Below are 17,603 nucleotides of genomic sequence, written 5' to 3' on the forward strand. Positions count from 1 at the left end.
GGAATTCTTTTCCGTTTCTGATAAACTATTATTACTGACCATTATACCCTTGCATTGAGAAGCAAAGATTTGACAACAACTTTTCAAACCCGGTGGGAGAATATTAGAAGCATACGATATCTGGCGGTTCGTAAACAGCCTAAGACCTTTCTTTACTGTAACAGAATTTCCCGATTATTGATGAAATTTGAAAGCAGCTGCTGCTACATGAGGCAGTACGCTGAAGCACGTGTGCAATTCCTGTACCATTCCACTGTTGTTTATTCAGTTGCCAAAACACCTTTCTTAGTTCCAAACATAAACGAGCTGTGACGTCTCAAGCCTTCACGGAATACGGTACAACAACAGTTCATTCTGTGTCCATAGACTGTCAGCTTTTGCTTTACGGGAGGTGTCGACACCTGCGCGTGTCATAGCCCCGTTCGCAAACAAGCAGTCCTCAGTAGGAATAAATATCACGCGATGCTTGGTGAGGTATAAAAAGACCGCTCATTGCTCCGGTCAGCTGCAGTCCGCAATCAAGATGAGAGCGTTGTTTTTCTTCTTCTTCCTGGCGGTAAGTGGCTCAGACGTACAGTCATCGGAGAGTACTTGGTTTGTTTACTAATAAGATGATTTATTTCGTGATTTCATCTTATCTCCCTCCAGTTTTCATGGTGTATCAATGTTGTGGAAAGGATAATTGAAGAAATATTTGTTCTCTGTTGCTCAGATCACCCCCTACTGATTTTTACTGACTGTACTTCTCTATGTTCGTATTTTAAACTTAAACGTATGAAAATACCTCGCTGAAACCTTTACACAGGATAATGTTTTTAATCTGCTGCTCTGAAACTGAAAATCTCTCTTATTACCCCTGTGATTAGGGGTGGAAGACATAGTCTCTGCTCTGTCTGTGCTGCACCTTGTGGATGCGAACGTAACAAACGTGTCTCATACGAACAGTGCAAGAAAACACGCTTGTTTACCTTTTGTGTACAATCTGCGCGGTTCAGTTTATTACGAACAGCGAGATAGTGATCAAGGGAAAGATACAGGGGATTATTGGCATGACCTCAAGAAACCATTAAATAATCTGATATAAGTCAATATATTGTAAGTCCTATTAGAATGACAATGACGTTTCCAATTACAGAGAGTGTAGGCACGCAATTTGTGACAACGTGTTTCTAAAAGTGCAGACCTTGTCAACTCATGCATTAATTATCTCAGCAAAATCCACTGAAAACCATATTGTGACATATCATAAGGGGCTGCAGAGAAACGTGTTTCTAAAAGTGCAGACCTTGTCAACTCATGCATTAATTATCTCAGCAAAATCCACTGAAAACCATATTGTGATATATCATAAGGGGCTGCAGAGAAAGAATTGGAAAGGAGCTATGTGATCGTGTCGAATTACCGATTGGCAGTTGCACACGGTAAGATACAAGTGACGAGCGAAAACCAGCTCACGGAGATTGTTAATACGCCCATAATGTGGCTTTAATTTTGGCTGACTATGAAGAGACATAATGTAGAAAGAAGATAATGGACCCGCGAATCATCTAATAGTTCTGAAACGTAGCCGCACTTGTTTCATATAAATGTGTTTACAGCTTTACAGCGACAGTAAGTTCGCATCATTAAAAAAACCGATATTCTCTCACCCCCATTAAACAACAAGTGAAGGCCTTTCGAAACTTGTACAGGGATAATTAATGTTTTCATTTTCCAGCTCCACAGCATGCAGCGCCAATCGTCCAAAATAGATCAAATTTGCTCCGCCCACTACAGCCAAGTGCACGTGGTACACGCGTTTTTGCGGCAGTGAAAGTAGATGTGACGTTTCATGACTAATATCATGGAAGAAGTCAAAGTTACGCACCTGTATATTGTGTCCAAGGACTTTCATGAAGCAGGTATATCGATAGCGTCGGGTATTTCTGCCCCAAGAAATATTTTCTCTGAAGACTGAAGTAGCAGTAATTACGCGACGAAAGTTAGTACAATGAAAGATTATTACGGTATATGCAGCAAAATTTCGGTAATGCGAGGTAACTGGGACCGAGTGGAATTCGAATTTGGGAAAACTAGAACAAAACGAAGTGTGACAATCTACAGATCTTTCACTTAAAAATAGATTCAGGCCTCGGTATTCACAGTATCATTGCAGTAAACAATAACATTTCATCAGTTCACGTATTAATTAGAATTTGATTAAGAAATAATGTTCTATTAGAAACTCAAACGTTATACTGTAAACACACACATATTACATAAATTACTGTACAACTGTTGCTAGTCATCATCGTCGTCACCATCGTCAGTGTTCTGCCCATAGCCAGGTTTTTACATGGTAGCTCTCGGTGCTCTCCTATCTTCTCCCACTTCACTTCTGTGTAATTTCTGCTTCCCTTGATGTTGTTTGTCTTCTTGTACCTCCTCCGTCCTCTCAATCTGCAATACATTCCAAAGCTTCTGTTATCAGGCACTTCCGTGTCAACGAATGTCCCATCCTGTTCTTCCTTTCCCTTGTAGCCTGCAGCAGTCTCCGCATCTCAGCAACCCTTTCCAACGCTCTTCCGTTTGTCACTCTTTCCCTCCAGCTTACCCAATCCATTCTCCTCCACATTCACATTTCAAATGCTTCTGGCTTGTCTTCATCCTCTCGTCTCAGTATACATGTTTCTGCCCTACAGAGCGTCTCACTCCAGACAAAACACTTGCCAAGTCTTTTCCTCGGGCAGCTATCTATTTTGTCACACCACATTTTGTTTTCGGAAAAAGGAATCAGAAGTTTTTTTTGTTTTTGTGAATAACGTCTGTTCTTAGTAGCGTAGTCCCGCCATCTTCTTAGAAGCATAACGTTAGCTGGTGTCGCCACATTCCGTTGTTCCACGTAGTGCAATGCTAATTCTAATGCCGCCGTTCCATCACTATGGCCCACTTTGTTAGTACCAACATCGTCCTCTTCCCCTTTACTGTATATTTTTGATTGCTCTTGGTTTAGAAGACCTAACAATTAACAAAAGCTGCAATTTGTGATCTCCAGAGGCATTGCCGCAAGTAAGGCACGCTACCTGCTGCTTTCTTATAAACTGTAGCGGAAGCTTCATTTGTAGCTGCTAGCGTTTTAGTCGGAAGTATTCTATAATTGAGGCCTGTCTCACCACAATTATAAACCTGATCCAGTGGAGATTTACTATATTTTTTAAGTTTCTTCTTGGATAATTTTGATAGCTCCTCTGTCAACGGATGACTTTTCACTAAAGATATCAAGGCGCCGCTCTCTATACCTTCTGTTACCTTCTGTTCGACCTATCCAGTCAGCCACAACCAGCAGAAAAACTTCCTTTTCCTCCTTCAGCTTGTTTTCGAAATCAGAGCGCCTGCTTCTGAATCATCGGACCACTTATTGGGCTTATTTTAGCTCGCTGTCAAGCAAACCACAAATGAAGGGCTTCACTAGTCTGTTCGTAATTTTACGTTTTCATGGTTTTACGATCCGTTAATTCTGATGTTTCTTTAGAAGAGGAACAAGATGCTTTGGTAGAATACCACAACTCTAGTGAGGTTCTGTTTCGTCGCCTGTCATATTCTGTAACTTCACCTGCGCCCAACTCCGCCGCAACCTTTTTTTTATTCTCTCTCCTCTGTGCAAGATCCTCCGTCGCAAAATTTTCGTCTGCAAAGAAACAAATTGCCTGTTTTGCTTTGAGGAGTCAGCGCTCACATTGGTGAGAAATGGCAGTAGCAATAATAAAAATTAACACGCCCCGACTACACGTACACACTGCACTGAGCCCGAGCAGACATTGGCTGGCTGGGTGAAACAACAACAGTGGTTAAAGCGGGCACAATTGGAAGCAGTGTGGGCGCCCGCATCTCGGCCGATGATCGCACCCACTCCCGGCAGATTTTAGATTTCATCCGTAATATTGGTTTGATTTTTTTAACCTATTTCTAATGTGTTATCCATCTCGGACTAAACGAAGGCGGGGCTAGTATTAACAAGATTTTACTTTACAGGCAACTCAGCCAGTCTTTAGAAATCTCTATCTGGCAGGCCAGATTTCGCTTTACTTGCGATTCCCTTAATTCTGTGTGAAGCGTTTTCACTTGGAAATACCACTGACTGCAGCTGCCGACCAAGTACTGTGGGCACCTGTGTTATAACAGCACCCGAAACCCCTGTGTATTCCAGTTCATTAGTGTTGAAGTATCCCACCTACCTACCGAGAATGCACAATCGTTAGTCTGTTACTATTGGTGATAGATGTCAGACGGAATATATACTGATGTGTTAAAACTTCGTTATGGCGAATCCCTTAGATTTATAGAGAGACGAGACTGCTGAGAACAATCTTGCTGAAGTTTTAGTAATAAAGAGGACAACATTTCTATTAGTGTCGAGAAAAGAACTGCGTCCACTCTATTTACAGCACATGTCAATCAAGGAAACTACGACCTGCTGAGCACAACAATGGCCGAAATTCAAGCTGAGTGACAGAAACAGAAAGCTTAGAAGCGTATGATAACTTTTGAAAGAACGAGAAAAGATCATGGAGAAAATATTCACGATAGAACGGCCATTTCAAAGCCACTGTTTGTACCATCCAATGCCTTGAAATATCGAAATTGGTGTCGCAAGAATACATGTTGGTCACGTAACCATGGGAGACTGCTTTGTAGTCAAACGAATCGTCGTTCACTCTATTCTCCACTTATTAGCGTGCTTACGTTCGGATAAGACCAGCAGAACTCTTTGATATTGACTGTACCCATTAGAATGGGAGTTACGACAGGCGTCAGCTGATAATGTGGGGTGAGATGTCGCCTCGTTGACTTGACAAAGCTGTTTTCCTGTATAGGAGCGGATTATATATCTGTGCTCGGCGACTATCTGCAACCAATGCCGCAAACTCTGTTCCCTTGTGGGCAGTCAGTGTTCCTATCATTCATACATCTGGAATTTCTCGAGGCTACTTGGACGAGGTTAAAATATTGCCTTGCATCCCATTCCCTGTGCATAGCTAGTATGACACTCTGCGTTGTTTGCTGTTGCTTAAATACTCTGTTACTTAATGGACTGTCGGCAGTTGTGGCCGAGCGGTTCCTGGCGCTTCAGTCTGGAACCGCGAGACCGCTACGGTCGCAGGTTCGAATCCTGCCTCGGACATGGTTGTGTGTGATGTCCTTAGGTTAGTTAGGTTTAAGTAGATCTAAGTTCTAGGGGACTGATGACCTCAGATGTTAAGTTCCATAGTGCTCAGAGCCATTATTGAACTTAATGGACTAAAATCATGGTAAACGACCAGCAAAAATGTCTATGTGTCAGTTGTAAAGGAGCAGCTTATAGTCCCGACGAAGACTATTACGACACAATTCGGTATGTGTATTCTTGTTAGTTTGGCTAGTACACTAGAAGTGTGTACTGTATTCACTCACAGATATCTACACGTGTAAGTGTATTTACTATTTATGTTTTTTGTATTAAACACGTCACGAAATACTGAGCAAATTAGTTATGCAGTCATAACATTTGTACAATGTGCACTTATTCGCGATTTTTATAGATCCGTAGACATCCCTGAACCCAAAAAAAGTGAGCCAAAACATTATGACTACCTGTTTAATAGCTTGTTGTTCCACTGTTGAAACACAGTACAACAGAGAGCCTGCATGGATTCTACAAGTCCTTGACAGTATTCCAGAAGGTGGTACCAAGTGTCTACGCACAGGTGAAGCAATTCCTGCAAATTACGGCGTGGTTTACGGGCATTCAACTGGCGCCCGATATGTGTTCTACTCGGTACAGATCAGCCTCATTTGATGGCCAAGACATCAATTCGAGTTCATTATAATGTAATGCCCCTCAAATCACTGAAACACAATTCTGACCTTGCAACACGGACAGGTATCCTGCTGGAAGATATCAAGACTTCAAGCATTATGCAGTAATGTTCACGTAGTTCACTGCTGTCATGATACCTTCAGTTACCACCACAGATGCCATGAAAGCCCAACTCAGTGTACCCCACAGCATAATTCTGCTCTCACAGGCCTGCATCTGCGACGCGGTGCATCATTCGTACAGCTATTCTCTTGGATGACACCGTGTAAGGACCCAGCCATCGACGAGGAGTAATAAAAAATGCGATTCATTCGACAGGCGGCACGTTTTTATTGATCCAAGGTGAAAACCTCAGCAATACTGTGTCTATTGCAATCGTAACTGACGTTGTCGTTGGGTCAACACAGGAACACGTAAGGGTCGTGTGATGTGGAGCTCCATTCTCAGCAACTGCTTTGATAGGTGAGCTTCGTAATACTTGTGCCTCCACCAGCATTGTACACTGTCGTCAGATCTGCTACAGATCGCTGTCTACCCTGGATTACGAAGTGGGCGATCCTCCGACCTCCACGTTCTGTGATGTCACGTGGTTATCATATACCATACGGCCTAAGCGTTACTCCACCGTCCTTCAGCCACTTTTCACAGATGATCACGACTGTAGTACGCCAGCAGCCGACCAGATTCACCGTTTCGGGGAGTCTCGTTTCCAGCCACAACGATGCGTCCCTTGTTAAAACCACTTATGCCAGTGGATATCCGCATTTGCGGCCCGTATCTTCGCTGTAATGACTGCCCATTCGTCTCTCTTCCGCGTACATCCTTTCCTTACTGCGTCACGAGCCAGCAACACCACCAGGAGGCAGTCATCCTCGCGGTGGGCAGTGGTCGTAATATTTCGGCTCATCAGTGCATAACAAGTGGAAAAAATTTAAACACCAATGTCCCAGAGGCCTCACCAATATCTTCGAGTCAGAAAATACAAAGATTTACAGAATCACATGGACTTTTTAAGAGATTATAACCTGCATATTGGCTGTACACTCTGCGATATACCTATAAACCTCCTTCATGAACAAAACTACCCTTTTCCTTTATTTTCGCGGGTTATTACGGTTTTTCATGACAATACTTTTCGGACAGGACACTATCTTTGTGCATTTGTGTGACTGCTATCGTTTTCTGTTTTGTCTAATGGAGATTAGATTGTCGTCATTCGTTTTCTGGACGCCGCAAAATAAGGACACATTATACACTGAAGAGCCAAAGAAATTGATACACCTGCCTAATATTGTGTGGGGCCCCCGCGAGCAAGCAGAAGTGCCGCAGCATGACGTGGCATAGACTCGACTAATGTCTGAAGTAGGGCTGGAGGGAACTGACACCATGAATCATCCAGGGCTGTCCATAAATCCGTAAGAGTGCGAGGAAGTGGCGATCTCTTCTGAACAGCACGTTGCAAGGCATACCAGATATGCTCAATAATGCTCATGTCTGGGAAGTCTGGTGGCCAGCGGAGTGTTTAAAATGAGAAGACCGTTCCAGGAGCCACTCTGTAGCAATTCTGGACGTGTGGGGAATCGCATCGTCCAGCTGGAATTGCCCAAGTCCTTCGGAATGTGCAATGGACATGAATTGATGCAGGTGATCAGACGTCATGCTTACGCACGCGTATCAGGGCTCCCATATGACTCCAACTGCACACGCCACACACCATAACAGAGCCTCCACCAGCTTTAACAATTCCCTGCTGACATGCAGTTTCCATGGATTCATGAGGTTGTCTCCATACCCGTACGCGTCGATCCGCTCGATACAATGTGAAACGAGACACGTCTGGTGAGGCTACATGTTTCCGGTCATCAACAGTCCAATGGCGGTGTTGACCGGCCCAGGCGAAGCGTAAATCTTTGTGTCGTGCAGTCATCAAGGGTACACGAGTGGGCGTTCGGCTCCGAAAGCCCATATCGATCATGTTTCGTTGAGTGGTTAGCACACTGACACTTGATGGCTGAGCACTGAAATCTACAGCAATTTGTGGAAGGGTTACACTTTTGTCACGATGAATGATTCTCTTCAGTCGTCGTTGGTACCGTTCCTGCAGGATCTTTCTCCGGCCGCAGCGATGTCGGGGATTTGATGTTTAGCCGGATTCAGAGTACACTGCTGAAATGGCCATATGGGAAAATCCCCACTTCGTAGCTTCCTCGGAGATGCTGTGTCAAATCGCTCGTGCGCGGACTATAATACCACTTTCAAATTCAATTAAATCTTGATAACCTGCTATTGTAGGAGCAGTAACCGATCTAACAACAGAGCCACTTGTTGTCTTAAATAGCTGCTACAGACCTCAGCGCCATATATTGCCTGCTTCCATACCTCTGTATTTGAATACGCATTCTCATACCAGTTTCTTTGGCACTTCAGTGTATATAGGACGTAACAGGTACAAGTGCAAATATTTCTATTGCTGACTGAGGACGGTGTACTGAAAAACAATGACTCAACAGTTTGTACCATTGTCGCGTGTCCAACCGGATGCAGTCGTTCTTGTGCTGTCATCTTCAAGCGACACCAGCAGAATGAGCATCTTCGCTACGTCCTGCCTCCCTAATACCGTTATCGCCCCCAACCCTTGCTTCACTGCCGGTCACGAGCCGTCATGGGCGGAGTGCCGGTAGGGGTAGCGGCCTGGGGGGGGGGGGGGGGAGGAGGGCGGGGGGGGGATGGTGCGCCGCCGGATGGTGGGCGCCATCTCTGGTCTTCAGCACTTCAGTGGCCTGCGTCGGCCTGTCCGTTAGCCACTCGTATTTCAATAGCCTCCTTCAGAACACAGTCCAAAACGACGACATGTCTTAACACTTTCGTTTCTTCATGCTTCCTGGAGCAACCTGTAACCTCGCAGTGTTCTGCAACCGCTGATTTTCGGAAGTTCGGTGTGTCTTCTGTGTTCCTTGCATCTTTCTTCCATTCTTTATACAGTCTCCCCGATGTACGCCTTACCGCATTTACATGGAATACGCTAAACACCTCGTTTATAGAGCCCGAGTCATGTTTTGCCGTACCTAATAGGCACGCGTTTCCGGAAGTGGGCGAAAAACGCATTTAATATTATGTCGAGCCAGGATTCTGCCGATTTTATTCGATACCCTGCCGGCGTATGACCTATACGCCAATGTCGTGTCCTCCTCGTCGTTTTATCTCTGCTGGGATTGTACTTCCTGCCTAAAAGCACGTCGGATTTGCCTTTTGTCGTATCCGTTCTTCTAGTAAACTTGCCTGTGGTGGTCAAGCTCCCTTGGTAGGCTTTCTTCGACCGCTATGACACGGGCCCTCTGTGCCAGTGTACATAGCACACCCTCACGCAATGAAGGATGTTGAGTTGTCAGCGTGGAGAAACAAATCAATGTGGGTGGCGTTCCCGTGCACACAGTGTCCTATAGTGCTCTCCGTTCTGCGCTTGACTAAGACGTCCAAAAAGGGGAGATCGCCATTTTCTTCCATCTCCATGGCGAATTTGGTACTAGGGTGCACAGAGATCAGATGCTGGAAAAAAACCCTGAAGTCTTTCACTCCCATGTTTCCACACCACAAATCTGCCATCAACATATCTGAAAACCACGTAGGATTCAGGGCAGCTTTTTCCAGGGTTTGTCTTCGAAGTCCTCCGTAAGCAAGTTTACAGCAAATGGTGATAGTTGGCACCACACGTGACCCCTTCCGTTTGTTTACAACCGTCGTCAGTGAAGAGAAAGAATGTTGACGTGAGCACAAATTCGAAGAGTCATTGCCGGATTGAATTTCTCCCTGATCAACTTGAGGGAATCAACAAGCGGCACTCTGGTGAAGAGGGATACCACATCAAAGCTGACCGTAAGGCCCTGGTCATCGAGGCCTAGTTCTTGCAACCTGTTAAATGAAATGTACAGAGATCCTGAAGTGGTGCTGACATTTACCGATGTAGGGGCTTAATACCGCCGTTAAATGTTTGGCCAGCTGGTTAAGTTGGTGTGCCCGTTTTGCTCACAGTAGAACGTAGACGGTCGGGTCTCTCTTCAATTTTCTGTATACTGGATTCTCGTGTACGTCATAGAATTTGTGATTGTACTCTGACAGCGTCAGTACAGTGGCATTGTCTTTGCCCGCAGTTAGAATGATTACTTCAGGTTCGTTCCGTAGATATCGAATGGCAGCTCTTTTAGCTTTCGTAATGTTCGTCCTCGGTGGGACGGCTCCAGAGAGCGTGCTGCACATTTCCCGTCGTATCTCTTCCGCATCGTCGCTATGGAGGGCGGAAACTACTTGTTACACACCACTGACGAAATATGCAACAGGTACAGCAGTCGGTGTTGGAGTGAAATTGAGTCCCTTTTCGTGAACTGATTTTGTCGCGTCGTCAATCTCTTTCCCGTGAAGTGGATTACGGTTCGTCGTTGGTCTTCTTGTAGCTGTTGTTCTCTTGCTGCCAGACATTAGAACCTGGAGACTTACTTGATAGTAACACTGCATCGAGATAGGTCAGTATGGGCCCGGCCAAGAGAATAAAGAAAAAGACCATTGAGCTTCTGCGTTAAGCCCTGCCGGAGGAAATTGTCAGGAAGCTTCGTTGCCGTGCGGATATATTGGGCAAAACCATATAACTGAGGAAGCTATTGTGGAGTTAGTATATCTTCTTTAGGAAGTATTAAAATACTCTATCTGTTCCTTGTTTCTTCTGATTTTGCTCGTAATGAGCAGCGATCTCATGCTGCAAACGAATGATGTCTGACATCTGACAGAATTGTAGGCAGCAACAATTGATAAAAGTAAAAGAGGGTTGCCATCATCGTGAATTTGTTGTAAGCAAGCACTGTGAATTTTGCAGAAATGCAGTCTAATTGTAACGAGTATAATTAACTAGCAATTGGAAATTTTTTAGATCATAGCCTGCACGGAGATATCGGCTGGATCACGTGTAAGCCCTGACTGACTGACTTGGCTCGATAAAAATTCTATTATGCGAGTTTGTACTGTTTCATACTTCCTGGCATTCTCTCGTGTGACGCTGTCCGTCATTTGGTAATCAAAACTCTTACGTTTCCTGCCGTAATTGTTGCCAATCATTTATAGACTTCAGTTGAAATTTTCAACGTCAAAAATGAGTTAGTGTTTTATTATTTATAATTAAAGTTATAAGTGTCCATTCCGTGACCATTTCCCGGTCTATATGAGAGTGTGCAGTGTTTTTCACTTAGTAACACGTTTTTAACATCACCTACCTGATATAAACCCCATATATCGCGACGTATGTCTCCTTCTGGTCATGTGAACAGCGTCCTAATAGCTATCTTACTGTAACTCTACAAACTACTCAAGGCAGTACTGCAACATATGAAGCACTGTAATATTTAACAATCTAGTTGAAGATAATATAAAAAGTTGTGATTCTCACAGATTACATCACAAGATATCTTCGCACAAATCTAAGATACTTTGAGGAGAGGGGTGAAGGATGCGTAACAGTTAATATTAAAGACATTGAGTACCTCTGATAGCGCAAGTAGAGGGACAGCTATCATACAATACACTGGCCTACGTCTCAACAAGTACTTATTTTCGAGCATCAGTTTACAGGACTTTTGTTTCAGCTTACGGCTGGCGCTTTCAACTAAAGAATATGGAACAATTCTTTTTTAAAACACCTTTGCCACAACCATAATGATGACTCTGTTCTTGTTTTGGTCACGAACCCTAAAGTTGATATGATCGTCTTCTAAAGCATCCCTGTCGCTTTTTATTCCCTTCATTTTAGCATAACTGCTGCATTCATACACTGCATTTGTACGACAATGTCTTTTAATACTGGGGAAAGGACTTTTTTTCCATCCTTAAGCAGTACAACAGAGGCAGCAAGAATTCAGCTCATGAGCTGTGCCCTAGCTCTTGTGCCATAGTGATCGGCCTGTTTGCACACTTGCCCCACTGCCACACCACACTGTCTTACAGATAGAAGGGGAAGAGGGAAACTGCCATCGCACTATACTTAGGTAGCAATGCATTGGCACTACATACGATTTGCTTTCACATTTCGTATTGCTCCACAAAGTAGGTCACAAATGCGCTGAAGACATAACGTAGTTTTTTCTGGTATAAAGTTATGGCATACGAACAGACACAGATAATTTCACAGATTTTTACTTTCAGGTTGCCACGTAATCGAGACTTCTTTAGTTTCATAATTGCTCCCATCCATATGTTGACAGAAATATTATACCACTTTTGCAACTTCATTATGGACGAATGGGAACTCTAACTGAGGAAAACAGTGTAGACGTCCTGTATAATTCAAACGTAAAGGGATTTGTCTATAAAATAGGAATTACGTTGCAGATCCGTCGGTTACATATGTACATGCACATGGACGCTTTCCACTGAAAGGGCGACCTGTCTCGGAAACAGATGTAAGATGGGCAGTGTCCTCAAAACATATAGAAAACTATCCTTCCCGAGCGGAAAGGCGTGCCGGTCCCCGGCACGAATCCACCCTGCGGATTAGTGTCGAGGTCCGGTGTGCCGGCCAGCCTGTGGATGGATTTTAAGGCGGTTTTCCATCTATGTCGGCGAATGTGAGCTGGTTCCCTTTATTCCTCCTCAGTTACGCTGTGTCGGCGATTGCCGCGCAAACACTGCATCCACGTACGCGTACACCATAATTACCCTATCACGCAAACATTTGGGTTTACATTCGTCTGGTATGAGACGCTCTCGGGGGGTCCACTGGGGGCCGAACCGCACAAAAAATTGGGGTTCGGTTAGGGGCGGCGGTGGGGTGGGTGGACTGCTGTGGCCTGTTGTGGGGTTATGTACCACAGAGGGCTACTGAGGGACGAAGTCTCTCCGTCGTTTCTATGTCCCCGGTTTGATACACACAATACACACACGCAGTAGGATACTGGACTGTTTCCCTTGCGCAATATTATTTTCTTTTTAAATGCGTGTCCGTCATATCAGAAACAAATTGTCTCTCACGATTGAGTGTCTTACTGCAGACGGTGTACAGTCACGGCCACTTAGAATCCAAGGTCAGCAATTTATTACGGATGTTCTGATTTCCGTTCCTGCACTACTTTCTCCTTCATAAATTCAATAATAGTGGATTTTCAATCGAAAAATTGTTCCACGCATGCCCTTGGTTCAACCAACGTACTTTGCAGTAATATATAACTCCTCCACACTCTTCGTTAAATTCCATCGAAAATTGTTGTAACTGGCAGTGGAATGACGCCTGCGACTTAAGAAATTTTTTATTCTTTCATTATTTTTTGACGTGGTCCACGCTATTTAGCACAAATTGCTTCCTGATGTACAGGACAATGAATCCCATCTGTCGATCCTTGTATTATTTTGCTCTTTCATTGCCAACTGAATGTTTAAATTCTTTTTGCGTGGTGTTAGAATGTTGTTTCATAGCAAATATATGGATCCCGTCCATTATGCGACTGCGTTATAGCTTCTGAGAAGTCTCATCGGTCTATTCTGCCATTACCACTGATTTTTGAAGGTTTGTGACGATAATCACTAGAGTGGCTCTGTTTGTGCAAACAGCCACTGGACCTGCGAACGTCCTACATATCACATGCAAATAGCGAGGGCGAAACAGACTGACACAACGGGGCTGCCGAACTCAAAGACTTGTCCCGACCGAAAATTGCCACACCGCAATACTAAATGAAATGTTGCGCCGTACTGGGTACTTCCGAGAAGGACCGAGCGAAACGAAGACAGGCCGATCGTCGGTCCCCACGAGGCCTGCAAATACGGCTTGCATGCGGTTCTTTACGCTGTGGCTGGCCCTGCAGTACAGTATGAAGTACGGTGATAGAAGGGTAATTTACTCTCTTTAAAAAAGTAGGCTGGAGCCGTCAGTACTGATGGGTCGATACCAGTGACCAAAAACATGAGAAGTTGAAGAACAAGTTGCTCATTTTCACCTCTGATCTTTACTTTCTGTGTGGAAAAGGCTGTGAGGGAAGTAAAGGCATATTTAAGTCTGGGAGTTGCTTGCCATAGGCAGAAAATTTATTAAAATTGCTCTGAGTCCTATGGGACTTAACATCTAAGGTCATCAGTCCCTAGAACTTAGAACTACTTAAACCTAACTAACCTAAGGACATCACACACATCTATGTCCAAGGCAGGATTCGAACCTGCGACCGTAGCGGTCGCGCGGTTCCAGACTGATGCACCTAGAACCGCTCGGCCACTTCGGCCTGCATAGGCAGAAAATCTACTTGATTCTGTTTCATGATAATTTAGGGATAACCGCTGAAACTGGACACGAATTGAAACGGTTGGTTAATCTAATGGAATGTGTGTTAGCTGGTCTCTAAATTTGCGCATAAATAAAAAAGCTGAGGTACTGGTACGTGTAGCAGGTGGAGATGGTGGACAGATAAATGTCAAACTTCCACAAGAGCCTCTTGAAGATGAAAAAACGGTAAATAAAGAAGGAAAATACGAAAATTACATGGATACGAACATTGAAAAAGGCAAAAGGGCTATATAGAAACAGTAGCTAACATACAGAAATACATTAAAACTGGGACACTGTGAAGAATAGCAAATAACGGAATCTTACTTATTGTTTGTACACAGTGTAGTAGGAACAATACATGATTAAATTTGTAGGTGTTTTCTGGATATACGAAATTTAGAACACAGAGTTGCCGCCCCTGGCTCTAACCTGACTAGAACTGATCTTGGCAGATTCCATGCCGATTCAGCTCATCCATAGAGGTCACTATGGAGCGGTGGCTTGCCAATGTCTCAGCAACCCAAGACCAGATGTTTTCAATAGGTAGGAGGTGTGGAGAATGCGCTTGCCAGGGCAATATCCTGTGAATTGAGGTAGGTCACAGCACAGGGGTAACATGTGTCTTGCCTTATCTTGTTGAAACATGACGTCACTGAGACATCCAAGTTGTAGCACAGCCACCAGCTGTAACATGTCAGAAATGTATGGCCTAGTATCCATGTTATATAAAAGAGAGATGATTCCCTGGCGTACCAAGAAGTACCCCACACCATCATGCCAGATGCTAGTCTCTACTGTGGTCTGGTAACATTCGTTCTCCTCGTAGCCTCCATACATGGACCACCCATTCTGATGCTGTACCCAGAAACTTCTGTCATCTGAAGAAACGTGCTTCACTCCAGAGTCCTGTGTTGTCGTTGCGCAGATGACTGTTTATGCACCAGTGGTCCCCATACTGTTCATCGGCGCTCAACAGTTCCACGCAACTAGCACCCTAGAGGCCAGAAATATTCTTCGTTAGTCCGTGCATGATCATACAGTCACGTCGCGTTCCTATAGACCGAAAATGGGCTTGTTTGCAACAGTGTTCACATGAACAGTGCGACGACGTCCAAAGCACCTCCTAATCCTATCGATTTCATATTATAGGATGTAGAAAAGGAAACGTTATTATCCAAAGATATCAACATCCGAGGGGCACTGAATATGTAATGCAACAGATTTTTTCTCAAAACAAGTTGGTTTTTATCGCCATAATCTCAATTCAATGTTATGTCCTTATGCCATCTTACTGGTGGACCACTCTAATGGTCGACGTTGGAGCCAACATCTTGGTGCATCAATAACATGCCATCATGTACTGCTTCCTGCGGAGTTCATCCTTCATTGAGCGAAACAAATGGAAGGTGCGAGATACGGGCTGTACAGTGGAAGTGGAAAAACAGTCCAATTACGTTTTGTGAATCCCTCTCGAGTGCGCAGAGTTTTGCAAAGCCTTGTGTTGTCGTGGGGGAGGAGACGTTCGTTTCCTTTTTGTGTCTAAGAAGACGCTCAAGTCGTTTCTTCAGTTTCCTGAGGGAAGCACAGTACACTTCAGAGTTGATCGTGCATCATGAGGGACGACGTCAAACGCAATAACCCTTTCAGAGTACCAGAAGACCGTCGCCATAGTTTTACCAGCTGAGGGTGGAGCCTTGATCTTTTTCTTCGGAGGAGAAGTGGTGTGGTGTCGCTCGACGGATTGCCGTTTTGTTCCCAGTTCGAAGTGATGAACCCATTTTCCATTGCCCTTGGCCGGACGAGGTGGCCGAGCGGTTCTAGGCACTACAGTCTGGAACCGCGTGACCGCTACGGTCGCAGCTTCGAATCCTGCCTCACGCATGGATGTGTGTGACGCCCTTAGGTTAGTTAGGTTTAAGTAGTTTTAAGTTCTAGGGGACTGATGACCTTGATGACCTTAGAAGTTAAGTCCCACAGTGCTCAGAGCCATTTGAACCATTTTCCATTGCTCATGACGATGCTCGATAGAAAATTGTCACGATTAGCTCCGTAACGCGCAAGCAACTCCGCACAGGTCGTCTTTCGTTGCTCCTTATGGTCTTCTGTTAGGTGGCGAGGAACCAGCGGACACATACTTTTCAGTACCCCACCTGGTTGATGAGTGTGTCAGCACTACCAACAGAGACATCATGTAGTGCAGTGAGGTGCTTCATCGTGATCCATCGATCACTTCGAACGAGAATGTCCGTGCGTTCCAACACTGGAGGATTCGCACCTGTGTACGGCCGGTTGGAACACGGGAGATCTGACAGGTTTATGGAGCTTGCTGCTGTGATGACAGATGCCTCATCCAACAACTCGCCATGCTTTTGTTCACTGCCAAGTGTCTGTAGACATTCTGCAAACGACTCTGTGATGTTATGGTTTTCCGCCAGAAGAAACTCAGCTATGTATTTGGAACGCAACTCTGTTACAGGCGCCATTTTGAAGGCTACATGTAGCGCTGCCACCTATGAGAACTTCATAAAACTACAGTTGCTGAAGCGGGAATATTCCACGATGCTCCACAACAAAGAGTGCATTTTTTCAACCGAAACTGGCCGAGCAAAATAATGTGTTACATTACTTTTTGATCGTCCCCATTAGAAACCAGAAAGAGCCTCATGAGCTATCCGACAGCTACTGATTTACTGTCTGCTGGTCCGCAGGTCTCCGCTTGCGCCGCCCAGGAGATTCAGCGCTTGCCTGATGTGAACGCGACGGACAACCAGGCGTCCAACGGGTCAGGCGCAGACAACCAGTCGCCCCAGCAGCAGCAGCAGCAGCAGCAGCCCCTGCGGCCAAACTTCGGCGGCCAGTGGGGCGCTCCGCCACCACCAAGCAGGCGCCCAGCGTTCCCTAGCAATGGCAACCAGGGCTACGGCTCCGGCTTTAACACAGGCTTCAACCCAGGCGTCAACCCAGGCTTCAACCCGGGCTTCAACCCAGGCTTCAACCCAGGGTTCATCCCAGGCTTCAACCAAGGCTTCAACCCAGGCTTCAATGCTGGCCAATTCCCAGGTTTTGGACAACTGCCATTCCCTGGGTTCGGGCGTTAAGTCCTGATTTTCTGAGTATCTGTAATCTGTTGATGTTGTAGAAACCAGAGGTGACACATTAAATGCACAAATGTTTGTTTCTTCAGGTGGCGAAATTTTTTTCAGTATATACGATCTTTGATTCTCCCCTCCTTTCAGAACAAATTCTTTTGAACACATGCTGCTGATAGTTTTCTTATGGACAAATTTTAAACGAAAAGTAGAGTTCAACGAGAAAAAAATTAACAGTTCAAAGTTTACCAATGTCATTGTAACACTATCGGAGATCCTTTAACCAGACTAGTCTCTTGAAAACAGGTTTTAAAATGAACTTAAATAAAACAAAGGTAAATGAGTATAGTCGAATTAAGTCAGCTAAAGATTATCTAACAGGATT

At 44.7% G+C, this 17,603-nt stretch overlaps 1 protein-coding gene across 1 annotated transcript; it reads left to right on the forward strand.

Moving 5' to 3' along the window:
- The first annotated feature begins 406 nt into the window (after positions 1 to 406).
- On the forward strand, positions 407 to 17,312 carry LOC124777893 (circumsporozoite protein-like). Its single transcript, XM_047253440.1, has 2 exons — positions 407 to 556; positions 16,838 to 17,312. The coding sequence occupies exons 1-2, from the start codon at positions 524 to 526 to the stop codon at positions 17,225 to 17,227; spliced, it is 423 nt and encodes a 140-aa protein (XP_047109396.1). The 5' UTR covers positions 407 to 523; the 3' UTR covers positions 17,228 to 17,312.
- Positions 17,313 to 17,603: the final 291 nt, after the last annotated feature.

This window comes from Schistocerca piceifrons, chromosome 2 (genome assembly GCF_021461385.2).
Source record: "Schistocerca piceifrons isolate TAMUIC-IGC-003096 chromosome 2, iqSchPice1.1, whole genome shotgun sequence".
Taxonomy (NCBI): Eukaryota; Metazoa; Arthropoda; class Insecta; order Orthoptera; family Acrididae; genus Schistocerca; species Schistocerca piceifrons.